General features: G+C 41.6%; 1 protein-coding gene across 2 annotated transcripts in view; it reads right to left on the bottom strand.

Moving 5' to 3' along the window:
* The window catches only part of TSC22D2 (TSC22 domain family member 2), a 50,824-nt gene extending 40,487 nt beyond the window's left edge, over nt 1–10,337 (bottom strand). For both annotated transcript variants that reach the window (XM_082654952.1, XM_082654953.1), the window contains exon 1: nt 7,419–10,337. In XM_082654952.1, the coding sequence (XP_082511078.1) occupies nt 7,419–9,367 (1,949 nt within the window). In that variant the 5' untranslated portion in view covers nt 9,368–10,337. The remainder of the gene's footprint in view (nt 1–7,418) is intronic.
* Between the last annotated feature and the right edge of the window lie 6,305 nt (nt 10,338–16,642).

Here is a 16,642-nt window from a genome sequence, read left to right on the forward strand (position 1 = left end):
AAGTAATAATGGGTTGCTTCTGAGGACAGAAATTGGGTGGCTGGAAGACAGAGGTAGCAGAATGGCTTTCAATTTATAGTCATATATTTTGAATTTTGAACTGTATAAATGTATTGCCTATGCAGAGAATAAGTTGATTTTAAACAGAAATCAGTCTAACTACTTCATCCCCACACAAATCTGACTTGATGTCCTAAATTGTTCCCATTAATAACTTAAATTTACTCCATCACAGCCTATAACGTATATCAAAGTATGCAACTTCAAATCGTAATTATTTTCACATAGCCTGAGATCTTGGAGGGCAGGATAGTTTTATTTCTGTATCCCAGTACTTACTACTCAGAAACCACAAAGAAAAGTTGAATGATTCACATATTGCCACTTTAAATGTTTTCCTGGGCATTCAACCTACTTAACGAGTATCTGCAAACTTCATTTTTTGTCACATAATAGTCTGGGGGCATGAAAAGGGTTTGACCAAGAGGAAGGTTTAAGTTGGCAGCTCTCTCATGAAACATGTCTATGTATGGACTCATACTCAGGGAATCTTAAAATCTGACCAAAGGCTCAAATTCTAATTTTACCAATGAGGAAAACCAAGAAAGTTAAATGACTTGACCAAAGAAATCAGCTAAATGGTGGAAGAGCCAGGATTAGAACACAATTTGCTGTACCACTTAACTACATCATGAGTTTTCTGGCCTGAAACAATGTCTCCTTTTCTCTGATTATATCCATGCCATCCAATTACATTTTTGGATCAAAACTAAACATTCTTGGTATGGTTTGTAGCATGTCAAGAGTTGATCTGGAAAAACAGTGTAGACACTGAAACACTGATGTTTCTGTGATGTATGTTTGCCACACATACTGTTTTAGGTTATGCATGATTGTTCACAAATCACTTGCATACCTCATTTAATCCTCTCAAACTCTCCAAGGTAGGTATTATCCCCATTTTTCATATGGGAAAACAAGGCTTAGAGGGCTAAATAATTAGCTCAACGTCAAATGTCTCAAGTATGCAGCACAGTTGAATTTCAGCCCAGGCATGCCTGACTCCATTGGCTATAATGGTTACTCATATGATACGCTATAGTACATAATTAAACACACTATTGATTTATTTGATCAGGAGCCCCCTCTCCTTTTTTTGCTTTTGTTTTGTTTTCAAAAGTTAGGTAGACCATATAACATAGATTTGTTTTGGTTTAACTTACAAAACCTGTTAGTAAAACTGAATTCTAATTCTACTTAAGAAATTAGTCAGCCTTAAACTTTGTTTTGGGTATCCTTCATGCACAGATTAAACAATTTACTTGTGTAGTAATGAAGATGGATAGCCTAAACCTTTACAAAGAACATTTAAAACACACCAGCATTATTTATAATAATTGACACATTAATCGTAGTTTCTCTTCTATACGTCAATACTCTTTAGTCAAATTACAGTGAGAGCTTATAGGAAAGGAGGCTTTAAGTAATTTAACATTCAGACTTCACTTATTTGTCTTGCCTACTCTGATGAGTATAAATCATCAAGACATTTACTAATCGTATATGTCCGAGGTGAACACTATTAAAATTATTAACTCAATCATCTACAGAATTTTCACATACCTGTCATATACAAATGTACAACTTAAAGAATGTGAGTTCATTCTTTTTAACAAAGGGTAGCTTGAGTACAAAGATATAAAACGAAATACTTTTATCTGATTTGGGGCTTTAAATTTGAGAGATAAGCAATCCAGAGTAGCATATATGAAATTTAATTTACCTGATTTAAAAGTAGAACTTATGCACATACTTTTTAGAGGTAAAGCAGATAATCAATATACCTTTAATATTACCAGCCAAATTTGAAGTGTATAAATTATATCATGAAAGTCACATAATGATGTATAGGAATGATACAAATTGGTTACTGTTCCTAAATCTTTACGGAGGAGTCCCAATTTTTACCCTAAGCAATGCCAGATAAAGAATATAACAAATAGAGTAATCTCAATCTGGTATGTTCAAGAATTGCTGTGGGAGGGCTTCCCTGGTGGTGCAGTGGTTCGGAGTCCGCCTGCCAATGCTGGGGACGTGGGTTCGAGCCCTGGTCTGGGAGGATTGCACATGCCACGGAGCAGCTGGGCTCCTGCGCCACAGCTGCTGAGCCTGCGCTCTGGAGCCCTCAGGCCACAGCTACTGAGTCTGTGTGTCGTAACTGCTGAGGCCCGCGCACCTGGAGCTCGTGCTCCTTGACGGGAGAGGCCGCGCCAGGGCACTGTGGTGAGGAGTGGCCTCTGCTCGAAGCAGCTGGAGAGGGCCCCAGAGCAGCAACGAAGACCCAATGCAGCCAAAAAAAAAAACACAAAAAAACAACAAAAAAAACAACAACAGAATTGCTGTGGGAAAGGCCTAAATTATACCAATGATTCAGGCATGCATATTCTTTGTGATGCGGTAATTCGTATTACACCATTTAAAAGAACAGGTTCAAATCACAAGTCTACTGGTTTAGTATAGAGAAAAAACAAACTTAAAGGATTTATTCCAATTCAGGAAATTTGCTACACAGACCCCTTAAATATTGTCATCAATTAAGACTTCTTATTAAAAATCTGCTCTTCCCATTAATAAAAAATTACTTAGAAACATAATGGTTCAGGCTACATTTAACCAGACACACCTGTTTTTGTAAAGCCTCTCTTGTATTTCAAGAGTAATGCAATTAAGAAATAAATGTATCTGTTTGGAAGAGGAAATACATACTGGTCTAAAACAATTATTAAAAGAAGGAATTAGACCACTACTCCTCACTATTAACATGTGTTCCTATTCCTTCTGAGACCATATTTCATGTCATTTCACTACCTTTACTTCTGTGTTGGTTACCTGCCATTACTTCCTACTTCCACAACGCCCCAGCTTCTACCATTTCAGGAGAGAAAAGTCAAGATCCATTTATACTCCCCTATCAACCATTCCTCAGGGAAGAGATTCACTGGTTTCTTTACCATCTGATTGGTGGGGCTGCTCTTTGTTACTAGAGGACTCTATAGAGCATGACTGCTTCCAACCTCTTTTGGTGCTGAGAAAGACTAAACTCTATTCTAAATTACCAAGTACCAGATCCATAAATCCAGTATCATGTTTTATCATTTCCAAATTAGTGCTATCAGAATTCTCAAAGAACAAATAGATTGGTATTACATTTATTCTCATAAAGGAGAAAGCATATATCCCACTACCAGTACTGTGAAAAAACAAAAATGACTTCTCATAAAGGCAATTTAGTTCAAGATACCCTCTCCATCCCTTACAAGAAAAAGACACTGTTAATAAATTAGTTACTTGGAGTGTGTCTTCTCCACACACATAAAAACCCTTATATTTTCTAAAAAGTTAACCAATGTTCAGCCTATACAATTTAGTTCACACAAAATTTTAAACAATGGTGTATCACTGTGAATAAAAAAGGCCATGCTCCCACTTATACAACTCTTGGTTTTAGGAATTTCAGGCACTTTTGGATCATCGGCCTTTCTGGAAATCTATGATAATTTCCTTAACTTAGAGCCACGTTTATGACTAAAGCATATCAACATGGCACTCTGATGAATGCATCAGTATCATTTTTCTACTAAATAATGATGTCACTCATACACAGGAGATACTACACTTTGATTACAAAATCCTTACTTACTTAGATAGGCCTAAGATGGTACCTGGCATGTGATTTAAACATCAACTGTAAAGCTGCAAGACAAAAGTACCTCCACACTTCAATACTGATAAAGAACCAGAAGCTCCCAAAGAAACACAGATTCAAGTTAAGGAGCTTTCATTTTTAAAGACTAAATGCACTAAGACTTTTTCAGAGTTCTAAAAAGTTCCCTATAGATTTTTGAAACAAAGTAAGAGTGACAGTTCTGCCTCCTCATATACACTTACATAATCCTCTCTTAAATGTCACGTTAAAAAAAAAAAAAAACTCCATTAAAAGAAGTGTGTATATATGTATATCTCATACATACATCTATATAGATATATACGAAGTGTACAAACAAAATCTGTATTTATAGCACATACCAGGACACACTATTTAACACTCAGAATTTATAATATTTTATCAGTCATTAGCAAACTACACAAATAAAACTATTAACAAGATATAAAGATATTTGCCACTAGAGGATCCTTACAATCAGGTTTTCAACAGTCTTTTGGTTGCAGTTGACAGTTCACAATTGCAGCCATTCATAAGAGTTCCTGGCATGTGGCCTACAGAGTTCACATTGGTCAGCTATCTATGGAAAATGATCTGTACCGTGTTCCTTTTCCAAAAGGGCCAGTAATATTTTGCACCTCCCCCTATTTACCAAATAGGAGTCTGTTAAGCATGTAGGTAGTTTAAACAAATTTTGTAACGTTCACTGTAAAAGTGTCTATGCATTTTTTTATGAACTATATTTTCAACCATTATTATATCCTCCAGTTTAAAGAATCTCAACAACTGACCATAAACTAGAATGATATATAAACTTCATGCTAATTAATACCATATGGTCAATCGGCAATGTTAACTCACAAATTTAACACTTTTCTTATTTTGTATATACAACCATCAGCTCTTTTAAAGGTATGATAGTATATAAGGTCTGATTCTTTAAAATAAATGGTCTCAGAATGAGCCAATACAGATCCTTGTATTAAGTAATGCAAACAAAATCACAAGACAGAGTGCTTAATATATCAACTTAAACCACCTGATCTTTTTGTTAATCTTCCATTTTCCTTCCTTTTCTCAACGAAATAGACTGTGTTTACTAACGTCTTAATGGTTTTTAAAAAGGCAAACATCTTTTTTTAAAAATATTTTCTAAGGATCTGAAATTCGTCAACCTATTAATAATTACTCAAGACCTCTCACTCCAATATGTTTTACTTTACATCTGAATGACTGCAAATAAAATTGTACGAAGATTTTAATTTAAGAAGGCAACCGAAAATCACATTAAAATCACGATTTTGTTAGTACTATCTCCTCAAAAGTAGTCATCTCAGTAATTTAAACATACGCCTGGAAAAACTGTGTTACTTAATTTCAAGGATACAACTTTAAAAATGCCCTCTCTTTTACAAAGGCTTTCCATTAAAAAACAAATTTAAAAAGACCCCCAAACTATTTCTACTTAATGGATTTATTCCTTCACCAGGTGTGTTGGTCCAGTGACAAAAACAGTCAAATGTGTAAGATTACATCTTGGAAACTGGCATGTTAAATTAGAAACCAATGAAAAGGCTATAACAAAAATTAGAAATGCACATTTGATAAGCAGTGAAGATTTTAAAAGATTGGGTGGGGGAGGGAAGCGCCACATTTAAAATAGGACTATACACAAATGAAAACCCCTGCACTGGATTAACTGTTACAATTGATAAGAACACTAATACAGTCGTATCTGTAGTTCAAATAGTCACAAGTTTGGAAATGAGATTCTTGAAATTCAACTTTTTTAATAAAGTAAGAGAAGAAATAAATGCATCTTTGTGGTCATACCCTAAAGAATACATCCCAGAGTTTCCATTTATCAACAGATCTTTCTGCTTCATACCATATCGTCACCAAAAAGTTCTGGGGAATGTAATTACAAATGCTGTAAACTGAGAGGTGTGAAGAGGAGAGAAAACACATTTTTCATTCATAGGTGTGCATGTGTTTTTGGGGTAGTGAGGGGTTGAGAAAACCAGTCATCATTTCTTGAAGAGATACAGTGTACAACAGGAACAGAGAGGTAGTAAGCAAATGGTTATTTACCAACCCATCACAAAAAAACTGGCTTCTGGCAGCTAGAAAAGGGAAGATGCCTGTTGACTATTACCAAAGGTGAACAAATAAACTCAAGTGGCATTTCAGGTGTGCCCCTACGTGTGAAAAGTGAAACATGGCAGAAAATGTAAAGAGGGGTATTTGAGTGGCTTGTGGAATCAGTGTCTTTACTTGGTAGTCCCATCCATATAAAATCTCTCCATGACTAGCTAGCTGAGCTCACTCATGGACACGTGGTACTCTCTAAGAGTTCTTAAATGGAAGAAAGACTCCCCACAAGCAAGTCACCTACAAAAAAAAGATGAACTTTGAATTATAAAAGGCAAAGAAGATGAATTTCAGTGAGCATTTTTCAAACGAAAAGAAGTATATAACAAAAATACAAAGCTAATTCGAAATGAAAAAGAAAAGAATGTGAAGGAACTCAAGAAAATAGGAAGAAAAAGCTTTAACAGCTCTCATTGTAGTCTACATACCAATTATTCAAGAAATCTATAAAAATAGTTCTGCTCTTTCAACACATCTAAAATTAACCTCTCTCAAAACAAAAACCTCAGAAAATAAATTTCCAACTGTAAAGTACCTGAAACTTTCTCTGTAATTTTTAAATGTAATATCTGGTAATAAGTCAGTTTTTAAACATTTGCATTATACACACTACATCAAATTTTCATGTGACATTTCCTCAAAACCACTTAAAATCCTCATTAAACCATAACCAAACATCAATTGTAGTAGAATTGGTATAGTAATACACCAATTTTCCCTTAAACTATTTAAAAGCATCCCCCCTAAATACAGGGAGCCAATTGTTAACGTTTATACTTTTACTATAAAATTACTCTAATTTCAAGAACTACAGCTTTCACTACTGTCAAGAGTCTCCCACCTCCCTTGACTGTAGTAAAAAGATTGATGGAAGATAAGAACATCTTTCCAATACACTTTTTGCGTTTAAAAAAAAAAAAGCATCTTAAAGAAGTCACTGGGAAGCCTCCAGACCTTCTATCTTTTATTAAAGGGCTGAAGAAGATATGATCTTCAAAGCCGGATTTGACATTTCACCATTATCTCTCCAGCCTTTCCAGATACACTGGAGGAGATACCTTACGTGGCTCTTTCTCTACTAGAGGGCTTTCTGTTTTTCCAGAATGGGAAATGTTTAACTAATTTTATCTCTGTCTCAAAACTCACACTGACAAAACACTCTGCCATAAAGTGTTCAAGTGTGATTGATACCTAATAAAGGGACAAACCTACACGGCATAACCTACTAGCCACCACTTCTAAACTGAGAGGATTAAACTAAAATCCGCCCTTCTGAATGAACAATGTTGCATTCCTATCCAATTTAGTGCTTCTGAACAACTGTGACACCAATTCTCTCCTTACACATCTTTTTTAGCATCAGTAATCTAAAATTAATGTCTTTTCAAGAACCGATGAATCAATTTTACTAAACACAAACTAATTTTTATATTTAGAAACATTAAGGGCCTCAAATTGAGAAAAGAACCTCCCACAGTTGCATCCTAAACTACAATGTGCGGTCAAGCATTCCCATCAAATATTTCAAATAAGATTTCCATACCTGTCTTCATCACCATCAACAGGAATAGCTATGCTGAATACAGAGGTGGAGAGACTGTTCATAGGTGTTAACTGAAGGGGGTTTGCCAGGGCATCTGCAACAGGAGGCTTCACAACAGGCTTAATTTCAGCAATGAGAGAAAGTGGTGGTTGAGGTAGGGGTTCGGATTTTCTTCTAGTATCGTCAACTTGCCCGACTAAAGGCTGGGTCTGAGTCTGAAACTGGCTTAGGTCAGACTGCGGTAGACTCGTCGGTGCACTGGCCGTGCCTGGCGCTAAGGGCAGCCCCACGTGCTGGATGATGCTGCCGCTCCTGCTGACCGGAGGATGGCTGCCCAGCTGCTGCGCCTGGGCCAAGGGCGCGGGTACATTTGGCATAGTAACAGAAGTGGTAGACACACTAGGCACGCTGGGAGCGGGCGCGGCTGCAGGCACGTTCGGAACTCCGGGCACCACGGCGTGAGGGCCGCCGGGCACTGCCGATGGCGCGCCGCTGCCACCCATCTGCGGCGGAGGCGCGGGCTGAGGCTGCCCGGCCCCGGCGGGAACCAGGCCCGACGGCGCCGCGCCTCCCACGGCAGCCGGGGGCACTCCGGCCGGCTGACCGGGCGCGGCCGGTCCGCCCTGCGCGGGGCCCGGCCCCGGGGCCACGGCTTCGCCAGGCAGGGAGGCCGCGCCCATCATCTGCGCGCCCGTGGAGGAGGCGTTCTGGCCGGGGCCCGCTCCGGCGCCCGCGGACGAGGGCTGCGCCGGGCTGGGCGGCTGCAGGCCGGCCACGTGCGGCTGCAGGTACTCACTCTGGCCGGCGGGCTGGACGGGCAGCAGATGGCCCGGCGGAATCTGAGCCTGGGGATACGCGAACTGCTGGGGCGGCGGCGCGGCAGATGCGCCCACGGCCGGGCCGGGCTGCGGAGGCAGGGCCAGGGCGGGCTGCGCCAGGGTTACATTCGTCAGCGGCAGCCCCTGTCCGTTGGGCCCCGGGGGGACGGAGCCAGGCGCGGCGCCCTGCGGCTGGCTGGGCGGCGGGGCTGCCATCATCTGCGGCGGCCCGGCCGCGGCTCCCGGGAACGGCGGCAGCGGAGCCGAGCTCGGAGCCACAGCCCCACCTACGGGCGGCGGCTGCGGCTGCGGCTGCCCAACGCCAAAACTCTGCGGCGGGGCCGGGGCGGGCTGGCTCATTTTCTCCGACGGGGGTAGCTGTGACACAGCAGTCAAGGAACTGTCAGTTCCCGAGTCGGGCCCGTGCGCCCCCGGCATGGAGGCCACCACCACCACCACGGACCCTCCGGTGGCGCCCAGGCCGCTGTCCCGATCCGCAGTCTGATCAAAAGTATTGCTGTGCCTAATGCAATCCCCGGACCGGGTCAGGACGCTGCTGTCGGAATCCCGCTCATAGTATTCCATGCACGTCCATCGGCCGCGTCTATACGGCTCCCCGCTGCCGTGGTCCAGCTTGATCACGCGGAAACGGGAACTACAAGTGGTGGGGGGCTGCGAGGGGGCGGCAGTCCCTGGCCCGGCGGAGGGGCCCGCGACCGGGGGGGCTCCGGGGGCCCCTGAGGAGGGGGCCGAGGGGGCGGCCGCCGCTAGGGTACTGGCCAGCGCCCCAGCCACGCTGCGGGCCGAAGCGGCTCCTCCTCCGTTGGCGGGAGTGGCCGCCGCGGCCGCCAGCTGCCCGTCCAGGACGAGGTTGGGGGAGACGGTACCGGGAGTCTCCGCATCCCCAACATTGTTGAGCGTCTCTTCGGAGGAGCTGCGCTCGCAGACCTCCTCGGGGCCGTAGTCCGTGGCCCGAGAAACGTCGAATATCTCGGAGGAGACATCCTCTGTGCGTGACTCGTCCGGATCGTCCAGGCTCTCGGTGTCCTCGGTGATGCTAGTGGCCACCTGGGCTGTGGTGACACTGGTGATCTGGAAGCAGCTCTTCTTCTTGGCCGGCATCTTGGACATGGTGAGGAAGGCTGGAGGGCAGAGAGGCACGCCGCCTCCTCTGCGATCTTGCCGGAAACCAGGAAGGGCAGAGCAGGGCCCCCAAAGACAAAGTCCGCGTCCGCGCTGGGGTCTGAGGCCCGCCGCTGTAAGAGTCACGGGTTGATCCGTGCGTCGGTCGCTCCGCGAGACATCCTCCTCCCGTTTCCTTCTCCGTGTCGGTCTCTTCGGCTCTGCCCCCGTCTCACTCGCGCGCCGGCTCCTCCTTCCTTCTCGCCTCCCGCAGTCGCGGTGCCTCAATTCAATACCCCCAGTGGCGGCGAAAGCGCGATCCCAGGGGCGGGCCGGCTGCTTCCTCCTCGCGTCTCCGGGCCGCCGTGGTCAGTCCAGCTCGGCGCCCCGCGCGGTCAGCAGGCCTAGGCTGGGGGTGGGAGTGGGAGGGCGAAGGGGAGGAGGCGGCGGCGGCGTGAGGGGCGGTGCTGTCCCGCTCCTCGAGCCAGTGCCGGCGTCAGCTCCGGGCTCTCGGACGCCGAGAGGGAAGAAGGAGGAGTGGCGAGTCCGGAGCCGGGGATTCCTGATTCAGCCAGGAGCCGCGGGCGGGCGGCGGAGCTTCGGTGCGGCCGGGCGGCCCTCCCTCCCCGGCTCTAGCCGGAGCTCAGCCCCAGGGACATGTCGACTGTCTCTGGCGGAAACCCGCTCCGGGGGAGGGGAAAGCCGGCTCGGTCCTCCCCTTACAGGGGGAGCCACCCCCGCGGGCGGGCGGGCGGCGGCGGCGGTCTCGGCCTCCCCTCGCGGCTCTTGAGAGAATGAGGGGCGGCGGCCGGCGGGCCGGCAAGCGGCGGCGCTCTGGCTGTGTGAGGTAGCGGCGGTAGCTTCTTCGGCTCCTCCTCGGTGCGGCCGGTTTGCAGGCTCTGGAGAAACTGAAATTCAAACTGCTGAAGCGGTGGCTGCAGCTCCCTCCCCTCAGCCAAGATGGGGCTGAAATGGCCGCGCCAGGGATGCTGGGAGAAGCAGCAGCCCGGCTACCGCCGCCGCTGCTGACTAAAATGCCGCCGCTGCCGCAGCCGTCGCCAGCGCCGCAGCCGCCGCCGTTCCGTGACGCACCGGCGTCGTGACGTCACCGTCCCGCCCCCTCCGGTTTCCTGCAGTTTTCGCGTGGAGGCTGGGGGGGCGATGGGCGGGGCTAAAGGTTAAAAAAGGGGAGCGGTTTTTTTTTTAATTTAAAAATATTTTAAATTTAAATTTTGCGCTATAGGTCTTTAAGAGTTGAAGAACTAAAGGCTCTTAAATTCCAAGCCTAGAAAAACTTACAGCCGCGCCAATCGAATGTTTTTATATCGGTTTATTCCGAGACACTGGAAGACTGGAGGTCATGTGCTTGCTGTGTCTAATGTTTAGCAAAATCTTAGTGAAACAAGGCGATAGGAATGGGGGTTGGGGGGGGTTAGCTAGGATAAGGAGGGAGACGGCTGGAGGAACCGAATCACTTAAAAAAGTCTTTCCTGATAATAAATGTTATCCACTATAGTCAGAGGAGTGAAACGTTGAGAGAAATGGGGATGATTAACCAAGAATAGCAAGCCAGATTGAGTCAGAAAAAGGATCTTATAGCCAGAAATTCTGTCTCCAACAATGGCATCAGGAGATGGTTTCTTGCCCAGGGTGAGGTCAGTTTAAAAAAAGATTGGAGGTTACCAACATATTCCTAATTTTCCTGAGTTTGTTGTGATTCCAGCATCGAAGAGTTCATTTAAACATCTTGAGATTGTTTTTACTTTCAGCGTGAAATCAGCTTATGGGCTCCATAAATGTAGAACCTACTGCGTTAAATAGTTGTAGCTCTTTCTTTTGTTTATTCTAAAACTCCTAGTTGGAGCCAGAGTGTTAGATGTTTTGGATTGGGCCATGAACAATCAGAACAAGTTAGAAAGCACCCTTTCCTGTCCAGAAAGCAGCTATGAAAGTACTGGAGAATTTATCATTTAGTTGCCTTCTGGTGAAAGAAAATGGTAAGGCCATTCTTTTAAACAGTTAAAAAAAAAAAAAGAGGAAGGCGGCTCTTGAACTTTGACATACTAATACATCATTTAGGTAAAATCTAAAATGTCTTGATGGAATTCAAAATTTCATATCTATTACAGCTTTAGCAGTCATACCATGATGGGTGACATAAATCAGTTAATCACTGTACTCAGTTCTCTAATCTTTGAAGAATAGAAATACTTTTTATCCCAAAGGATGTTTTGGTAATTAAAATTTACAGAGAATTTTTTAGGTCCTTAGTTGTAAATAATATACAGAGATTTGTCGTTTAACTTTAGTAGAACCCATGTCCTCCATACCCAAGTGACTGAGGTCAGGATGTGAAATAAGACCACATAATAACATCCCTGTTTCTTAAGGGGGTGGGAGAGAGTAAAGTAACAAAGTGTAACATTATGCTGCTATTGTGGCAGAGATAGCTAATGGAATGTTTCACTTCTAAATCTGTAATTTCAGTAATTGTTAGAGACAGTTTTCCATCAGTAAGGTAGATCAACTGGTTACATCCAATATGAATTTATAAAAACTTAATTTCATTTTGGATTAATTTCCCAGATTGTTAAAAGGGGTGACCATTGGGTGATGTTGACTGTGCGGCTTTTGGAAAAATAAGTATTGTATGCCTGTTGTCCCATTACATTATTTTATAACATCAACCTCTTGATTACTTGTTATGATACTCTTAAGTCGCACATTTAAAGGAATCATCTTAAAGTAATCTGTAAGACCGTTTCTCCTTAAAGAACATGTAAAGAATTTATTATGAAATGAAAATGATGACAAAGATAATTTAGAAGACATCAGTAATGGGCTATATTTCTGGTAAGGACGGGGTTAAAGATGTTAAAAGACATCTAGCAAAAAGATAAGATTTATAAAGTTAAAATGTTTTATTTATCTGTTTAAGGATTTGTGTGTGTTTAAACGAATAAAATAGTTCTCTTGAAAGTAAGTTTTCCAAAAGCTTTAAAGGCCCTAGCTTCTTTTATACATTTGCTCTTTAAAAATGTAAGGAACTTATTGCATAAAACTTCTATTAAGAAATGATAAGAATTCTGGTTGTTGCAAATAAGTGTGAAATCATTTTATAGAGAGCAAAAAATCATATAACTGCAAAAAGCTATGTAATTTCTTGTTGTTCCACAAAAAATTAAAAGCTGTCACGTAACTAATTAAAATGATAGAAAGCAGGATATACATGCAAGTATGTGTGTGTGGAGAGTTCATAATAAGTAACTCGTAGCTCTGTAGTCTAACACACTGGAACTGGGGAGATCCCTGGAGTTCCATACCTCAAGACTAGGGGTCTTACTGCAACTATCCTGGCTTCCTGTCTGCACCCAGAAACTTTAGGTGGAAACTGTGGGAATCCTTGGTTACTGCTCAAGGACCTCCAACTTGGCTGTTCTACACTTTCTTCTTCCCTCAAAGATTTAACTTGAAGCAATGTATGAGAAGCATTTTTAGGAAGAACAATGCAGGGGGGAAAATGACTTAGAAACTAAGGACTGTTTCCGCTGATTGGAAAAAGACAAAACAAAACAAAGCAAGAAACAACTATGGCAGCAAGATCTTTTCATCATTTGAGAGACTCCTATCCCCAAATTCTGCTAGGTTATCATCTAACCATATCAGTTACCAGATGGAAAACTGTTTCATAGTCACAACATCCTGGAATGTAAACTACAGAAATACTCAAGAAAACCTGACTTTTTATTTTTCCAATGAATGTGTATCATATTTAAATTAGTAATGGTACATTAATCCAAACACTCTGGGATAGAGTAAAGAAAATCATATTTTCAGTAGAAATGAAGCAACTGTCTAGGTTAAGAGAAGTAACCTTTAGAATTAGTACTGTCAGTCAGACGGTGACATTTATTGAGCGTTCCCTTGTGTGCATTAGGAATTGGATAGCTTGTATCCCAGCCAACAAATTTTTCTGGGATTTAGAAATAACATATTTATTTTCTATATTTTTATCACTAAATTGTTAGAGAAATACAAAGTGGAGGACTAGTTTTCAGGTTCCAAAAAGCGTTTGCTGGAAATAAATATCAGTTGTCTGAACAAGTAGTACTGGACTTATTACTATGTTTTACCTGGGGTTCCATTTCTGGAACAATATCTTATTAATAACCCCCTGCAGTGAAGCCGTTGTATAATATTATCCAAAAAGGGGGAAAAAAAGGTAACAAAAGAGGACAAAGGCTAATGAAATTCCATGAATACTCTTATAAAGAAAAACATAATCTGATTGAGATGTACAAACTTTGAGAATGAAGTGTGTAAAGTTTTCACATGTATGAAAAATTCTATTAGCTACTCTTCTAGAGTTCAATATGCTATCAAACAATGATGTCTTTTTTTAATAGTGAAGATTTCCTTGAGTTCCAAAGACCTTTGAAGTTCAGGCAAAATAGAGCAATTTGGTGGAAGAAAAGGGTGAATTTTGAACTAATAATAAATACAATGTCCTATTAAAGCTTTTTTTCTTTTATTATGGAACTTAACTTAGATCTAAAACATTAGTTCTATGGTTTTGAAATCTAGCTTAAATGCTGCAGTGTAGGGCAACTTCAATAGAAAATCTATTAATGACTATATTCTTTTTTTTTTTTTTTTTTAACATTATATATATATTTTTTTAACATTACCATTTGGGATAAAAGAAATCTGTGTTGCCTAACTGGAGAGAACTTGAGATCAAGAGTAAGCTCCAGGGCTTCCCTGGTGGCGCAGTGGTTGAGAGTCCGCCTGCCGATGCAGGGGACACGGGTTCGTGCCCCAGTCCGGGAAGATCCCACATGCCGCAGAGCGGCTGGGCCCGTGAGCCATGGCCGCTGAGCCTGCGCGTCCAGAGCCTGTGCTCCACAACGGAAGAGGCCACAACAGTGAGAGGCCCGCGTACCACAAAAAAAAAAAAAAAAAAAAAAGAGTAAGCTCCAGTTTTGCTATGGACTTGTTTTCTGACTGGTGACAAGTCTATATTAATCCCTCAGTTTCCCCATTACTAAAAAGAAGCAACATTTTGGTAAAGAGGCGTTAAACCACCAACCCCAGAGAAAGAATGGATGGAAAAAAATAACATGTGGCAGTGTTTTGGCATCTTTGGAAAGATAGAACTCAATGTGATGCTATTGGCAGTAATGTTTTCAATACAATTTGTTAATTAAAAAGAAAGTTACAAAGTGTACATGATTTTAGGAAGAAGCCATATTCTGTCATAGATGAACTAGTTATTTACAGACATTTAATGGCCTATCATTGGTAATGTGAAATCATCACCATCTATTCTGTCCTTGTGTATATGAATTTGGTATATGCACAGATGTGATTATGTATCATTTCAAGTGATGACATACCTTTACTTTTAAGTTGTAACTTTAACACTCACAGAAGAGCATTGAAGGACATTGCCAATTTCTAGACTTCTGGGTTATAGTTCCCTATGTATGTTACTATTATCATCTTACAAAGTTTTTAAAAAGTGTGTTTGAGTGTAGAAACTTGTATAAGCTTTATATGGACACGAAGGTGGTCTAAGTGTTGTTGACTGATAATCTGTTGGTCATTCTAACCTGGCTAATTGGACTACTTTTAATTCATAGGAACAAAGGGTTGAAAGGCACAGATAGAATCTTGACTACTTGGTATTTGAAGTTACATTTTAATTCAAAACTAGTTCTTTCATCACTGGAAACAAAACACTTTTAGCATTTAACTTTAGAATACTTGAAATCCTACTTTGACAGCATTCATTCTCATTAAAATCTCAACTCATGATCCATGTTTGCACAAGGATTTGGGTATTACTTAAGATGTCCGTGTAATGAGCTGCTTCTCTGCAAATTAATACTCACTTCCCTTCCCCATCTGTTACCTGGGATCTTTGGAAAAGAAGGGAAATAAAGGAAAAATGCAAAATCAAGGTGAAATGTCAACCATAGGGTCGTTCCAGTTGCTGCCGTGAAATCCCTAATGAATAATCATAATAGTATTACTATGACATCCATTTTGTGGCACATACCTATTTTTAACCTAAATTGACTAGATACAAATATATTTTCATCTTCAAATATTTAGAATATTTTCTCCATCTTCACCCTGTCTTTTCTGGATTTTGATACTAATTTTTCTTTTTCTGCATACTCCAAATGTTTATTCACTGACTGATCTAATTCTAGATTTTTTGTTTATAAAAATTTCATTCTTACTTGCTGTATAGGTACTCCATCAATACAATGGTTCTACCCTCGAAGGAAAAAATATTCAACCCTTTCCACAGAAATGCATATTTTCAAGAAAGAAATTATGTGGTAATGATTCATTCACATTATCCAAATATTCTCTACTGAATTTCTTTCATCTTAACTACTGTGTTTAAAATAATTTTGCTTTTTAATATTTCATTTGAAATATTATATTTTGGTGAAAGAAAAAAATCTCCTAGTAGCACCAGCCTTATATTTTGAACAAACAGCTTTAAATATCTACTCGTTCCTTCATTCAAAAAATATTTAGAAGCCCACTATATGTTGGCTTCTTTGCTAGACTTGGGGAAAACACTTATACCCTTGTTCTAATAGGTCTTATGTTTTAGTAGGGAAACAGACACCAAATAAAAAAGTTGTAATTTCACATATTCATAAGTGTTAAGAAGAAACAAAGCAGTCATGGAAGGTGGGAGCCAGGGCACCTTAGGTGTGTGCCAGGTGGGCCCTAGGAAAGCCTCTTTGAGCCAAGGGCAAGCTCCTTGTCAATAGCCAGCATTTAAGGAGGAGAGACAGGTGCAGACAATGACCCTGAGGTAGAAACCAATGTGTGGTGGGGAGGGAGCTGGAGGCATCTGGAGGGAGCAGGGCCAAGTGAAAAAACCTGTATTTTATTGTAAGTATAATGGGAAGCCACAGGAGGGTTATAAGGAGAGGATTAACATGATCTGATTTACATTTAAAAAGAACCCTTTTTGTTTTCTTAGTCTCTCATAGTTTAGACTATGTTGTGTGTTATGTTTAGACAGATCTAAACTTCTCATTATATAGTCAAAGATAAGTTTATAGGGCTATAATTTTGTCATACCAAAGTGGTAGAAATATCTAAGAGTCTACATGACAGTTCTTACATAGACATTTAATAACTTTATAGCAAAACAAAAGCTTAATACCTGTAAGAGAGAAATCTTTTTCTCAATGAAACCCTAAACTAAGTTAATGGCAGTGATTTTGATTACTCAAGAAGAACGTGAAATGT

This window comes from Grampus griseus (genome assembly GCF_964374135.1).
Source record: "Grampus griseus genome assembly, chromosome: 5".
NCBI classification, from domain to species: domain Eukaryota; kingdom Metazoa; phylum Chordata; class Mammalia; order Artiodactyla; family Delphinidae; genus Grampus; species Grampus griseus.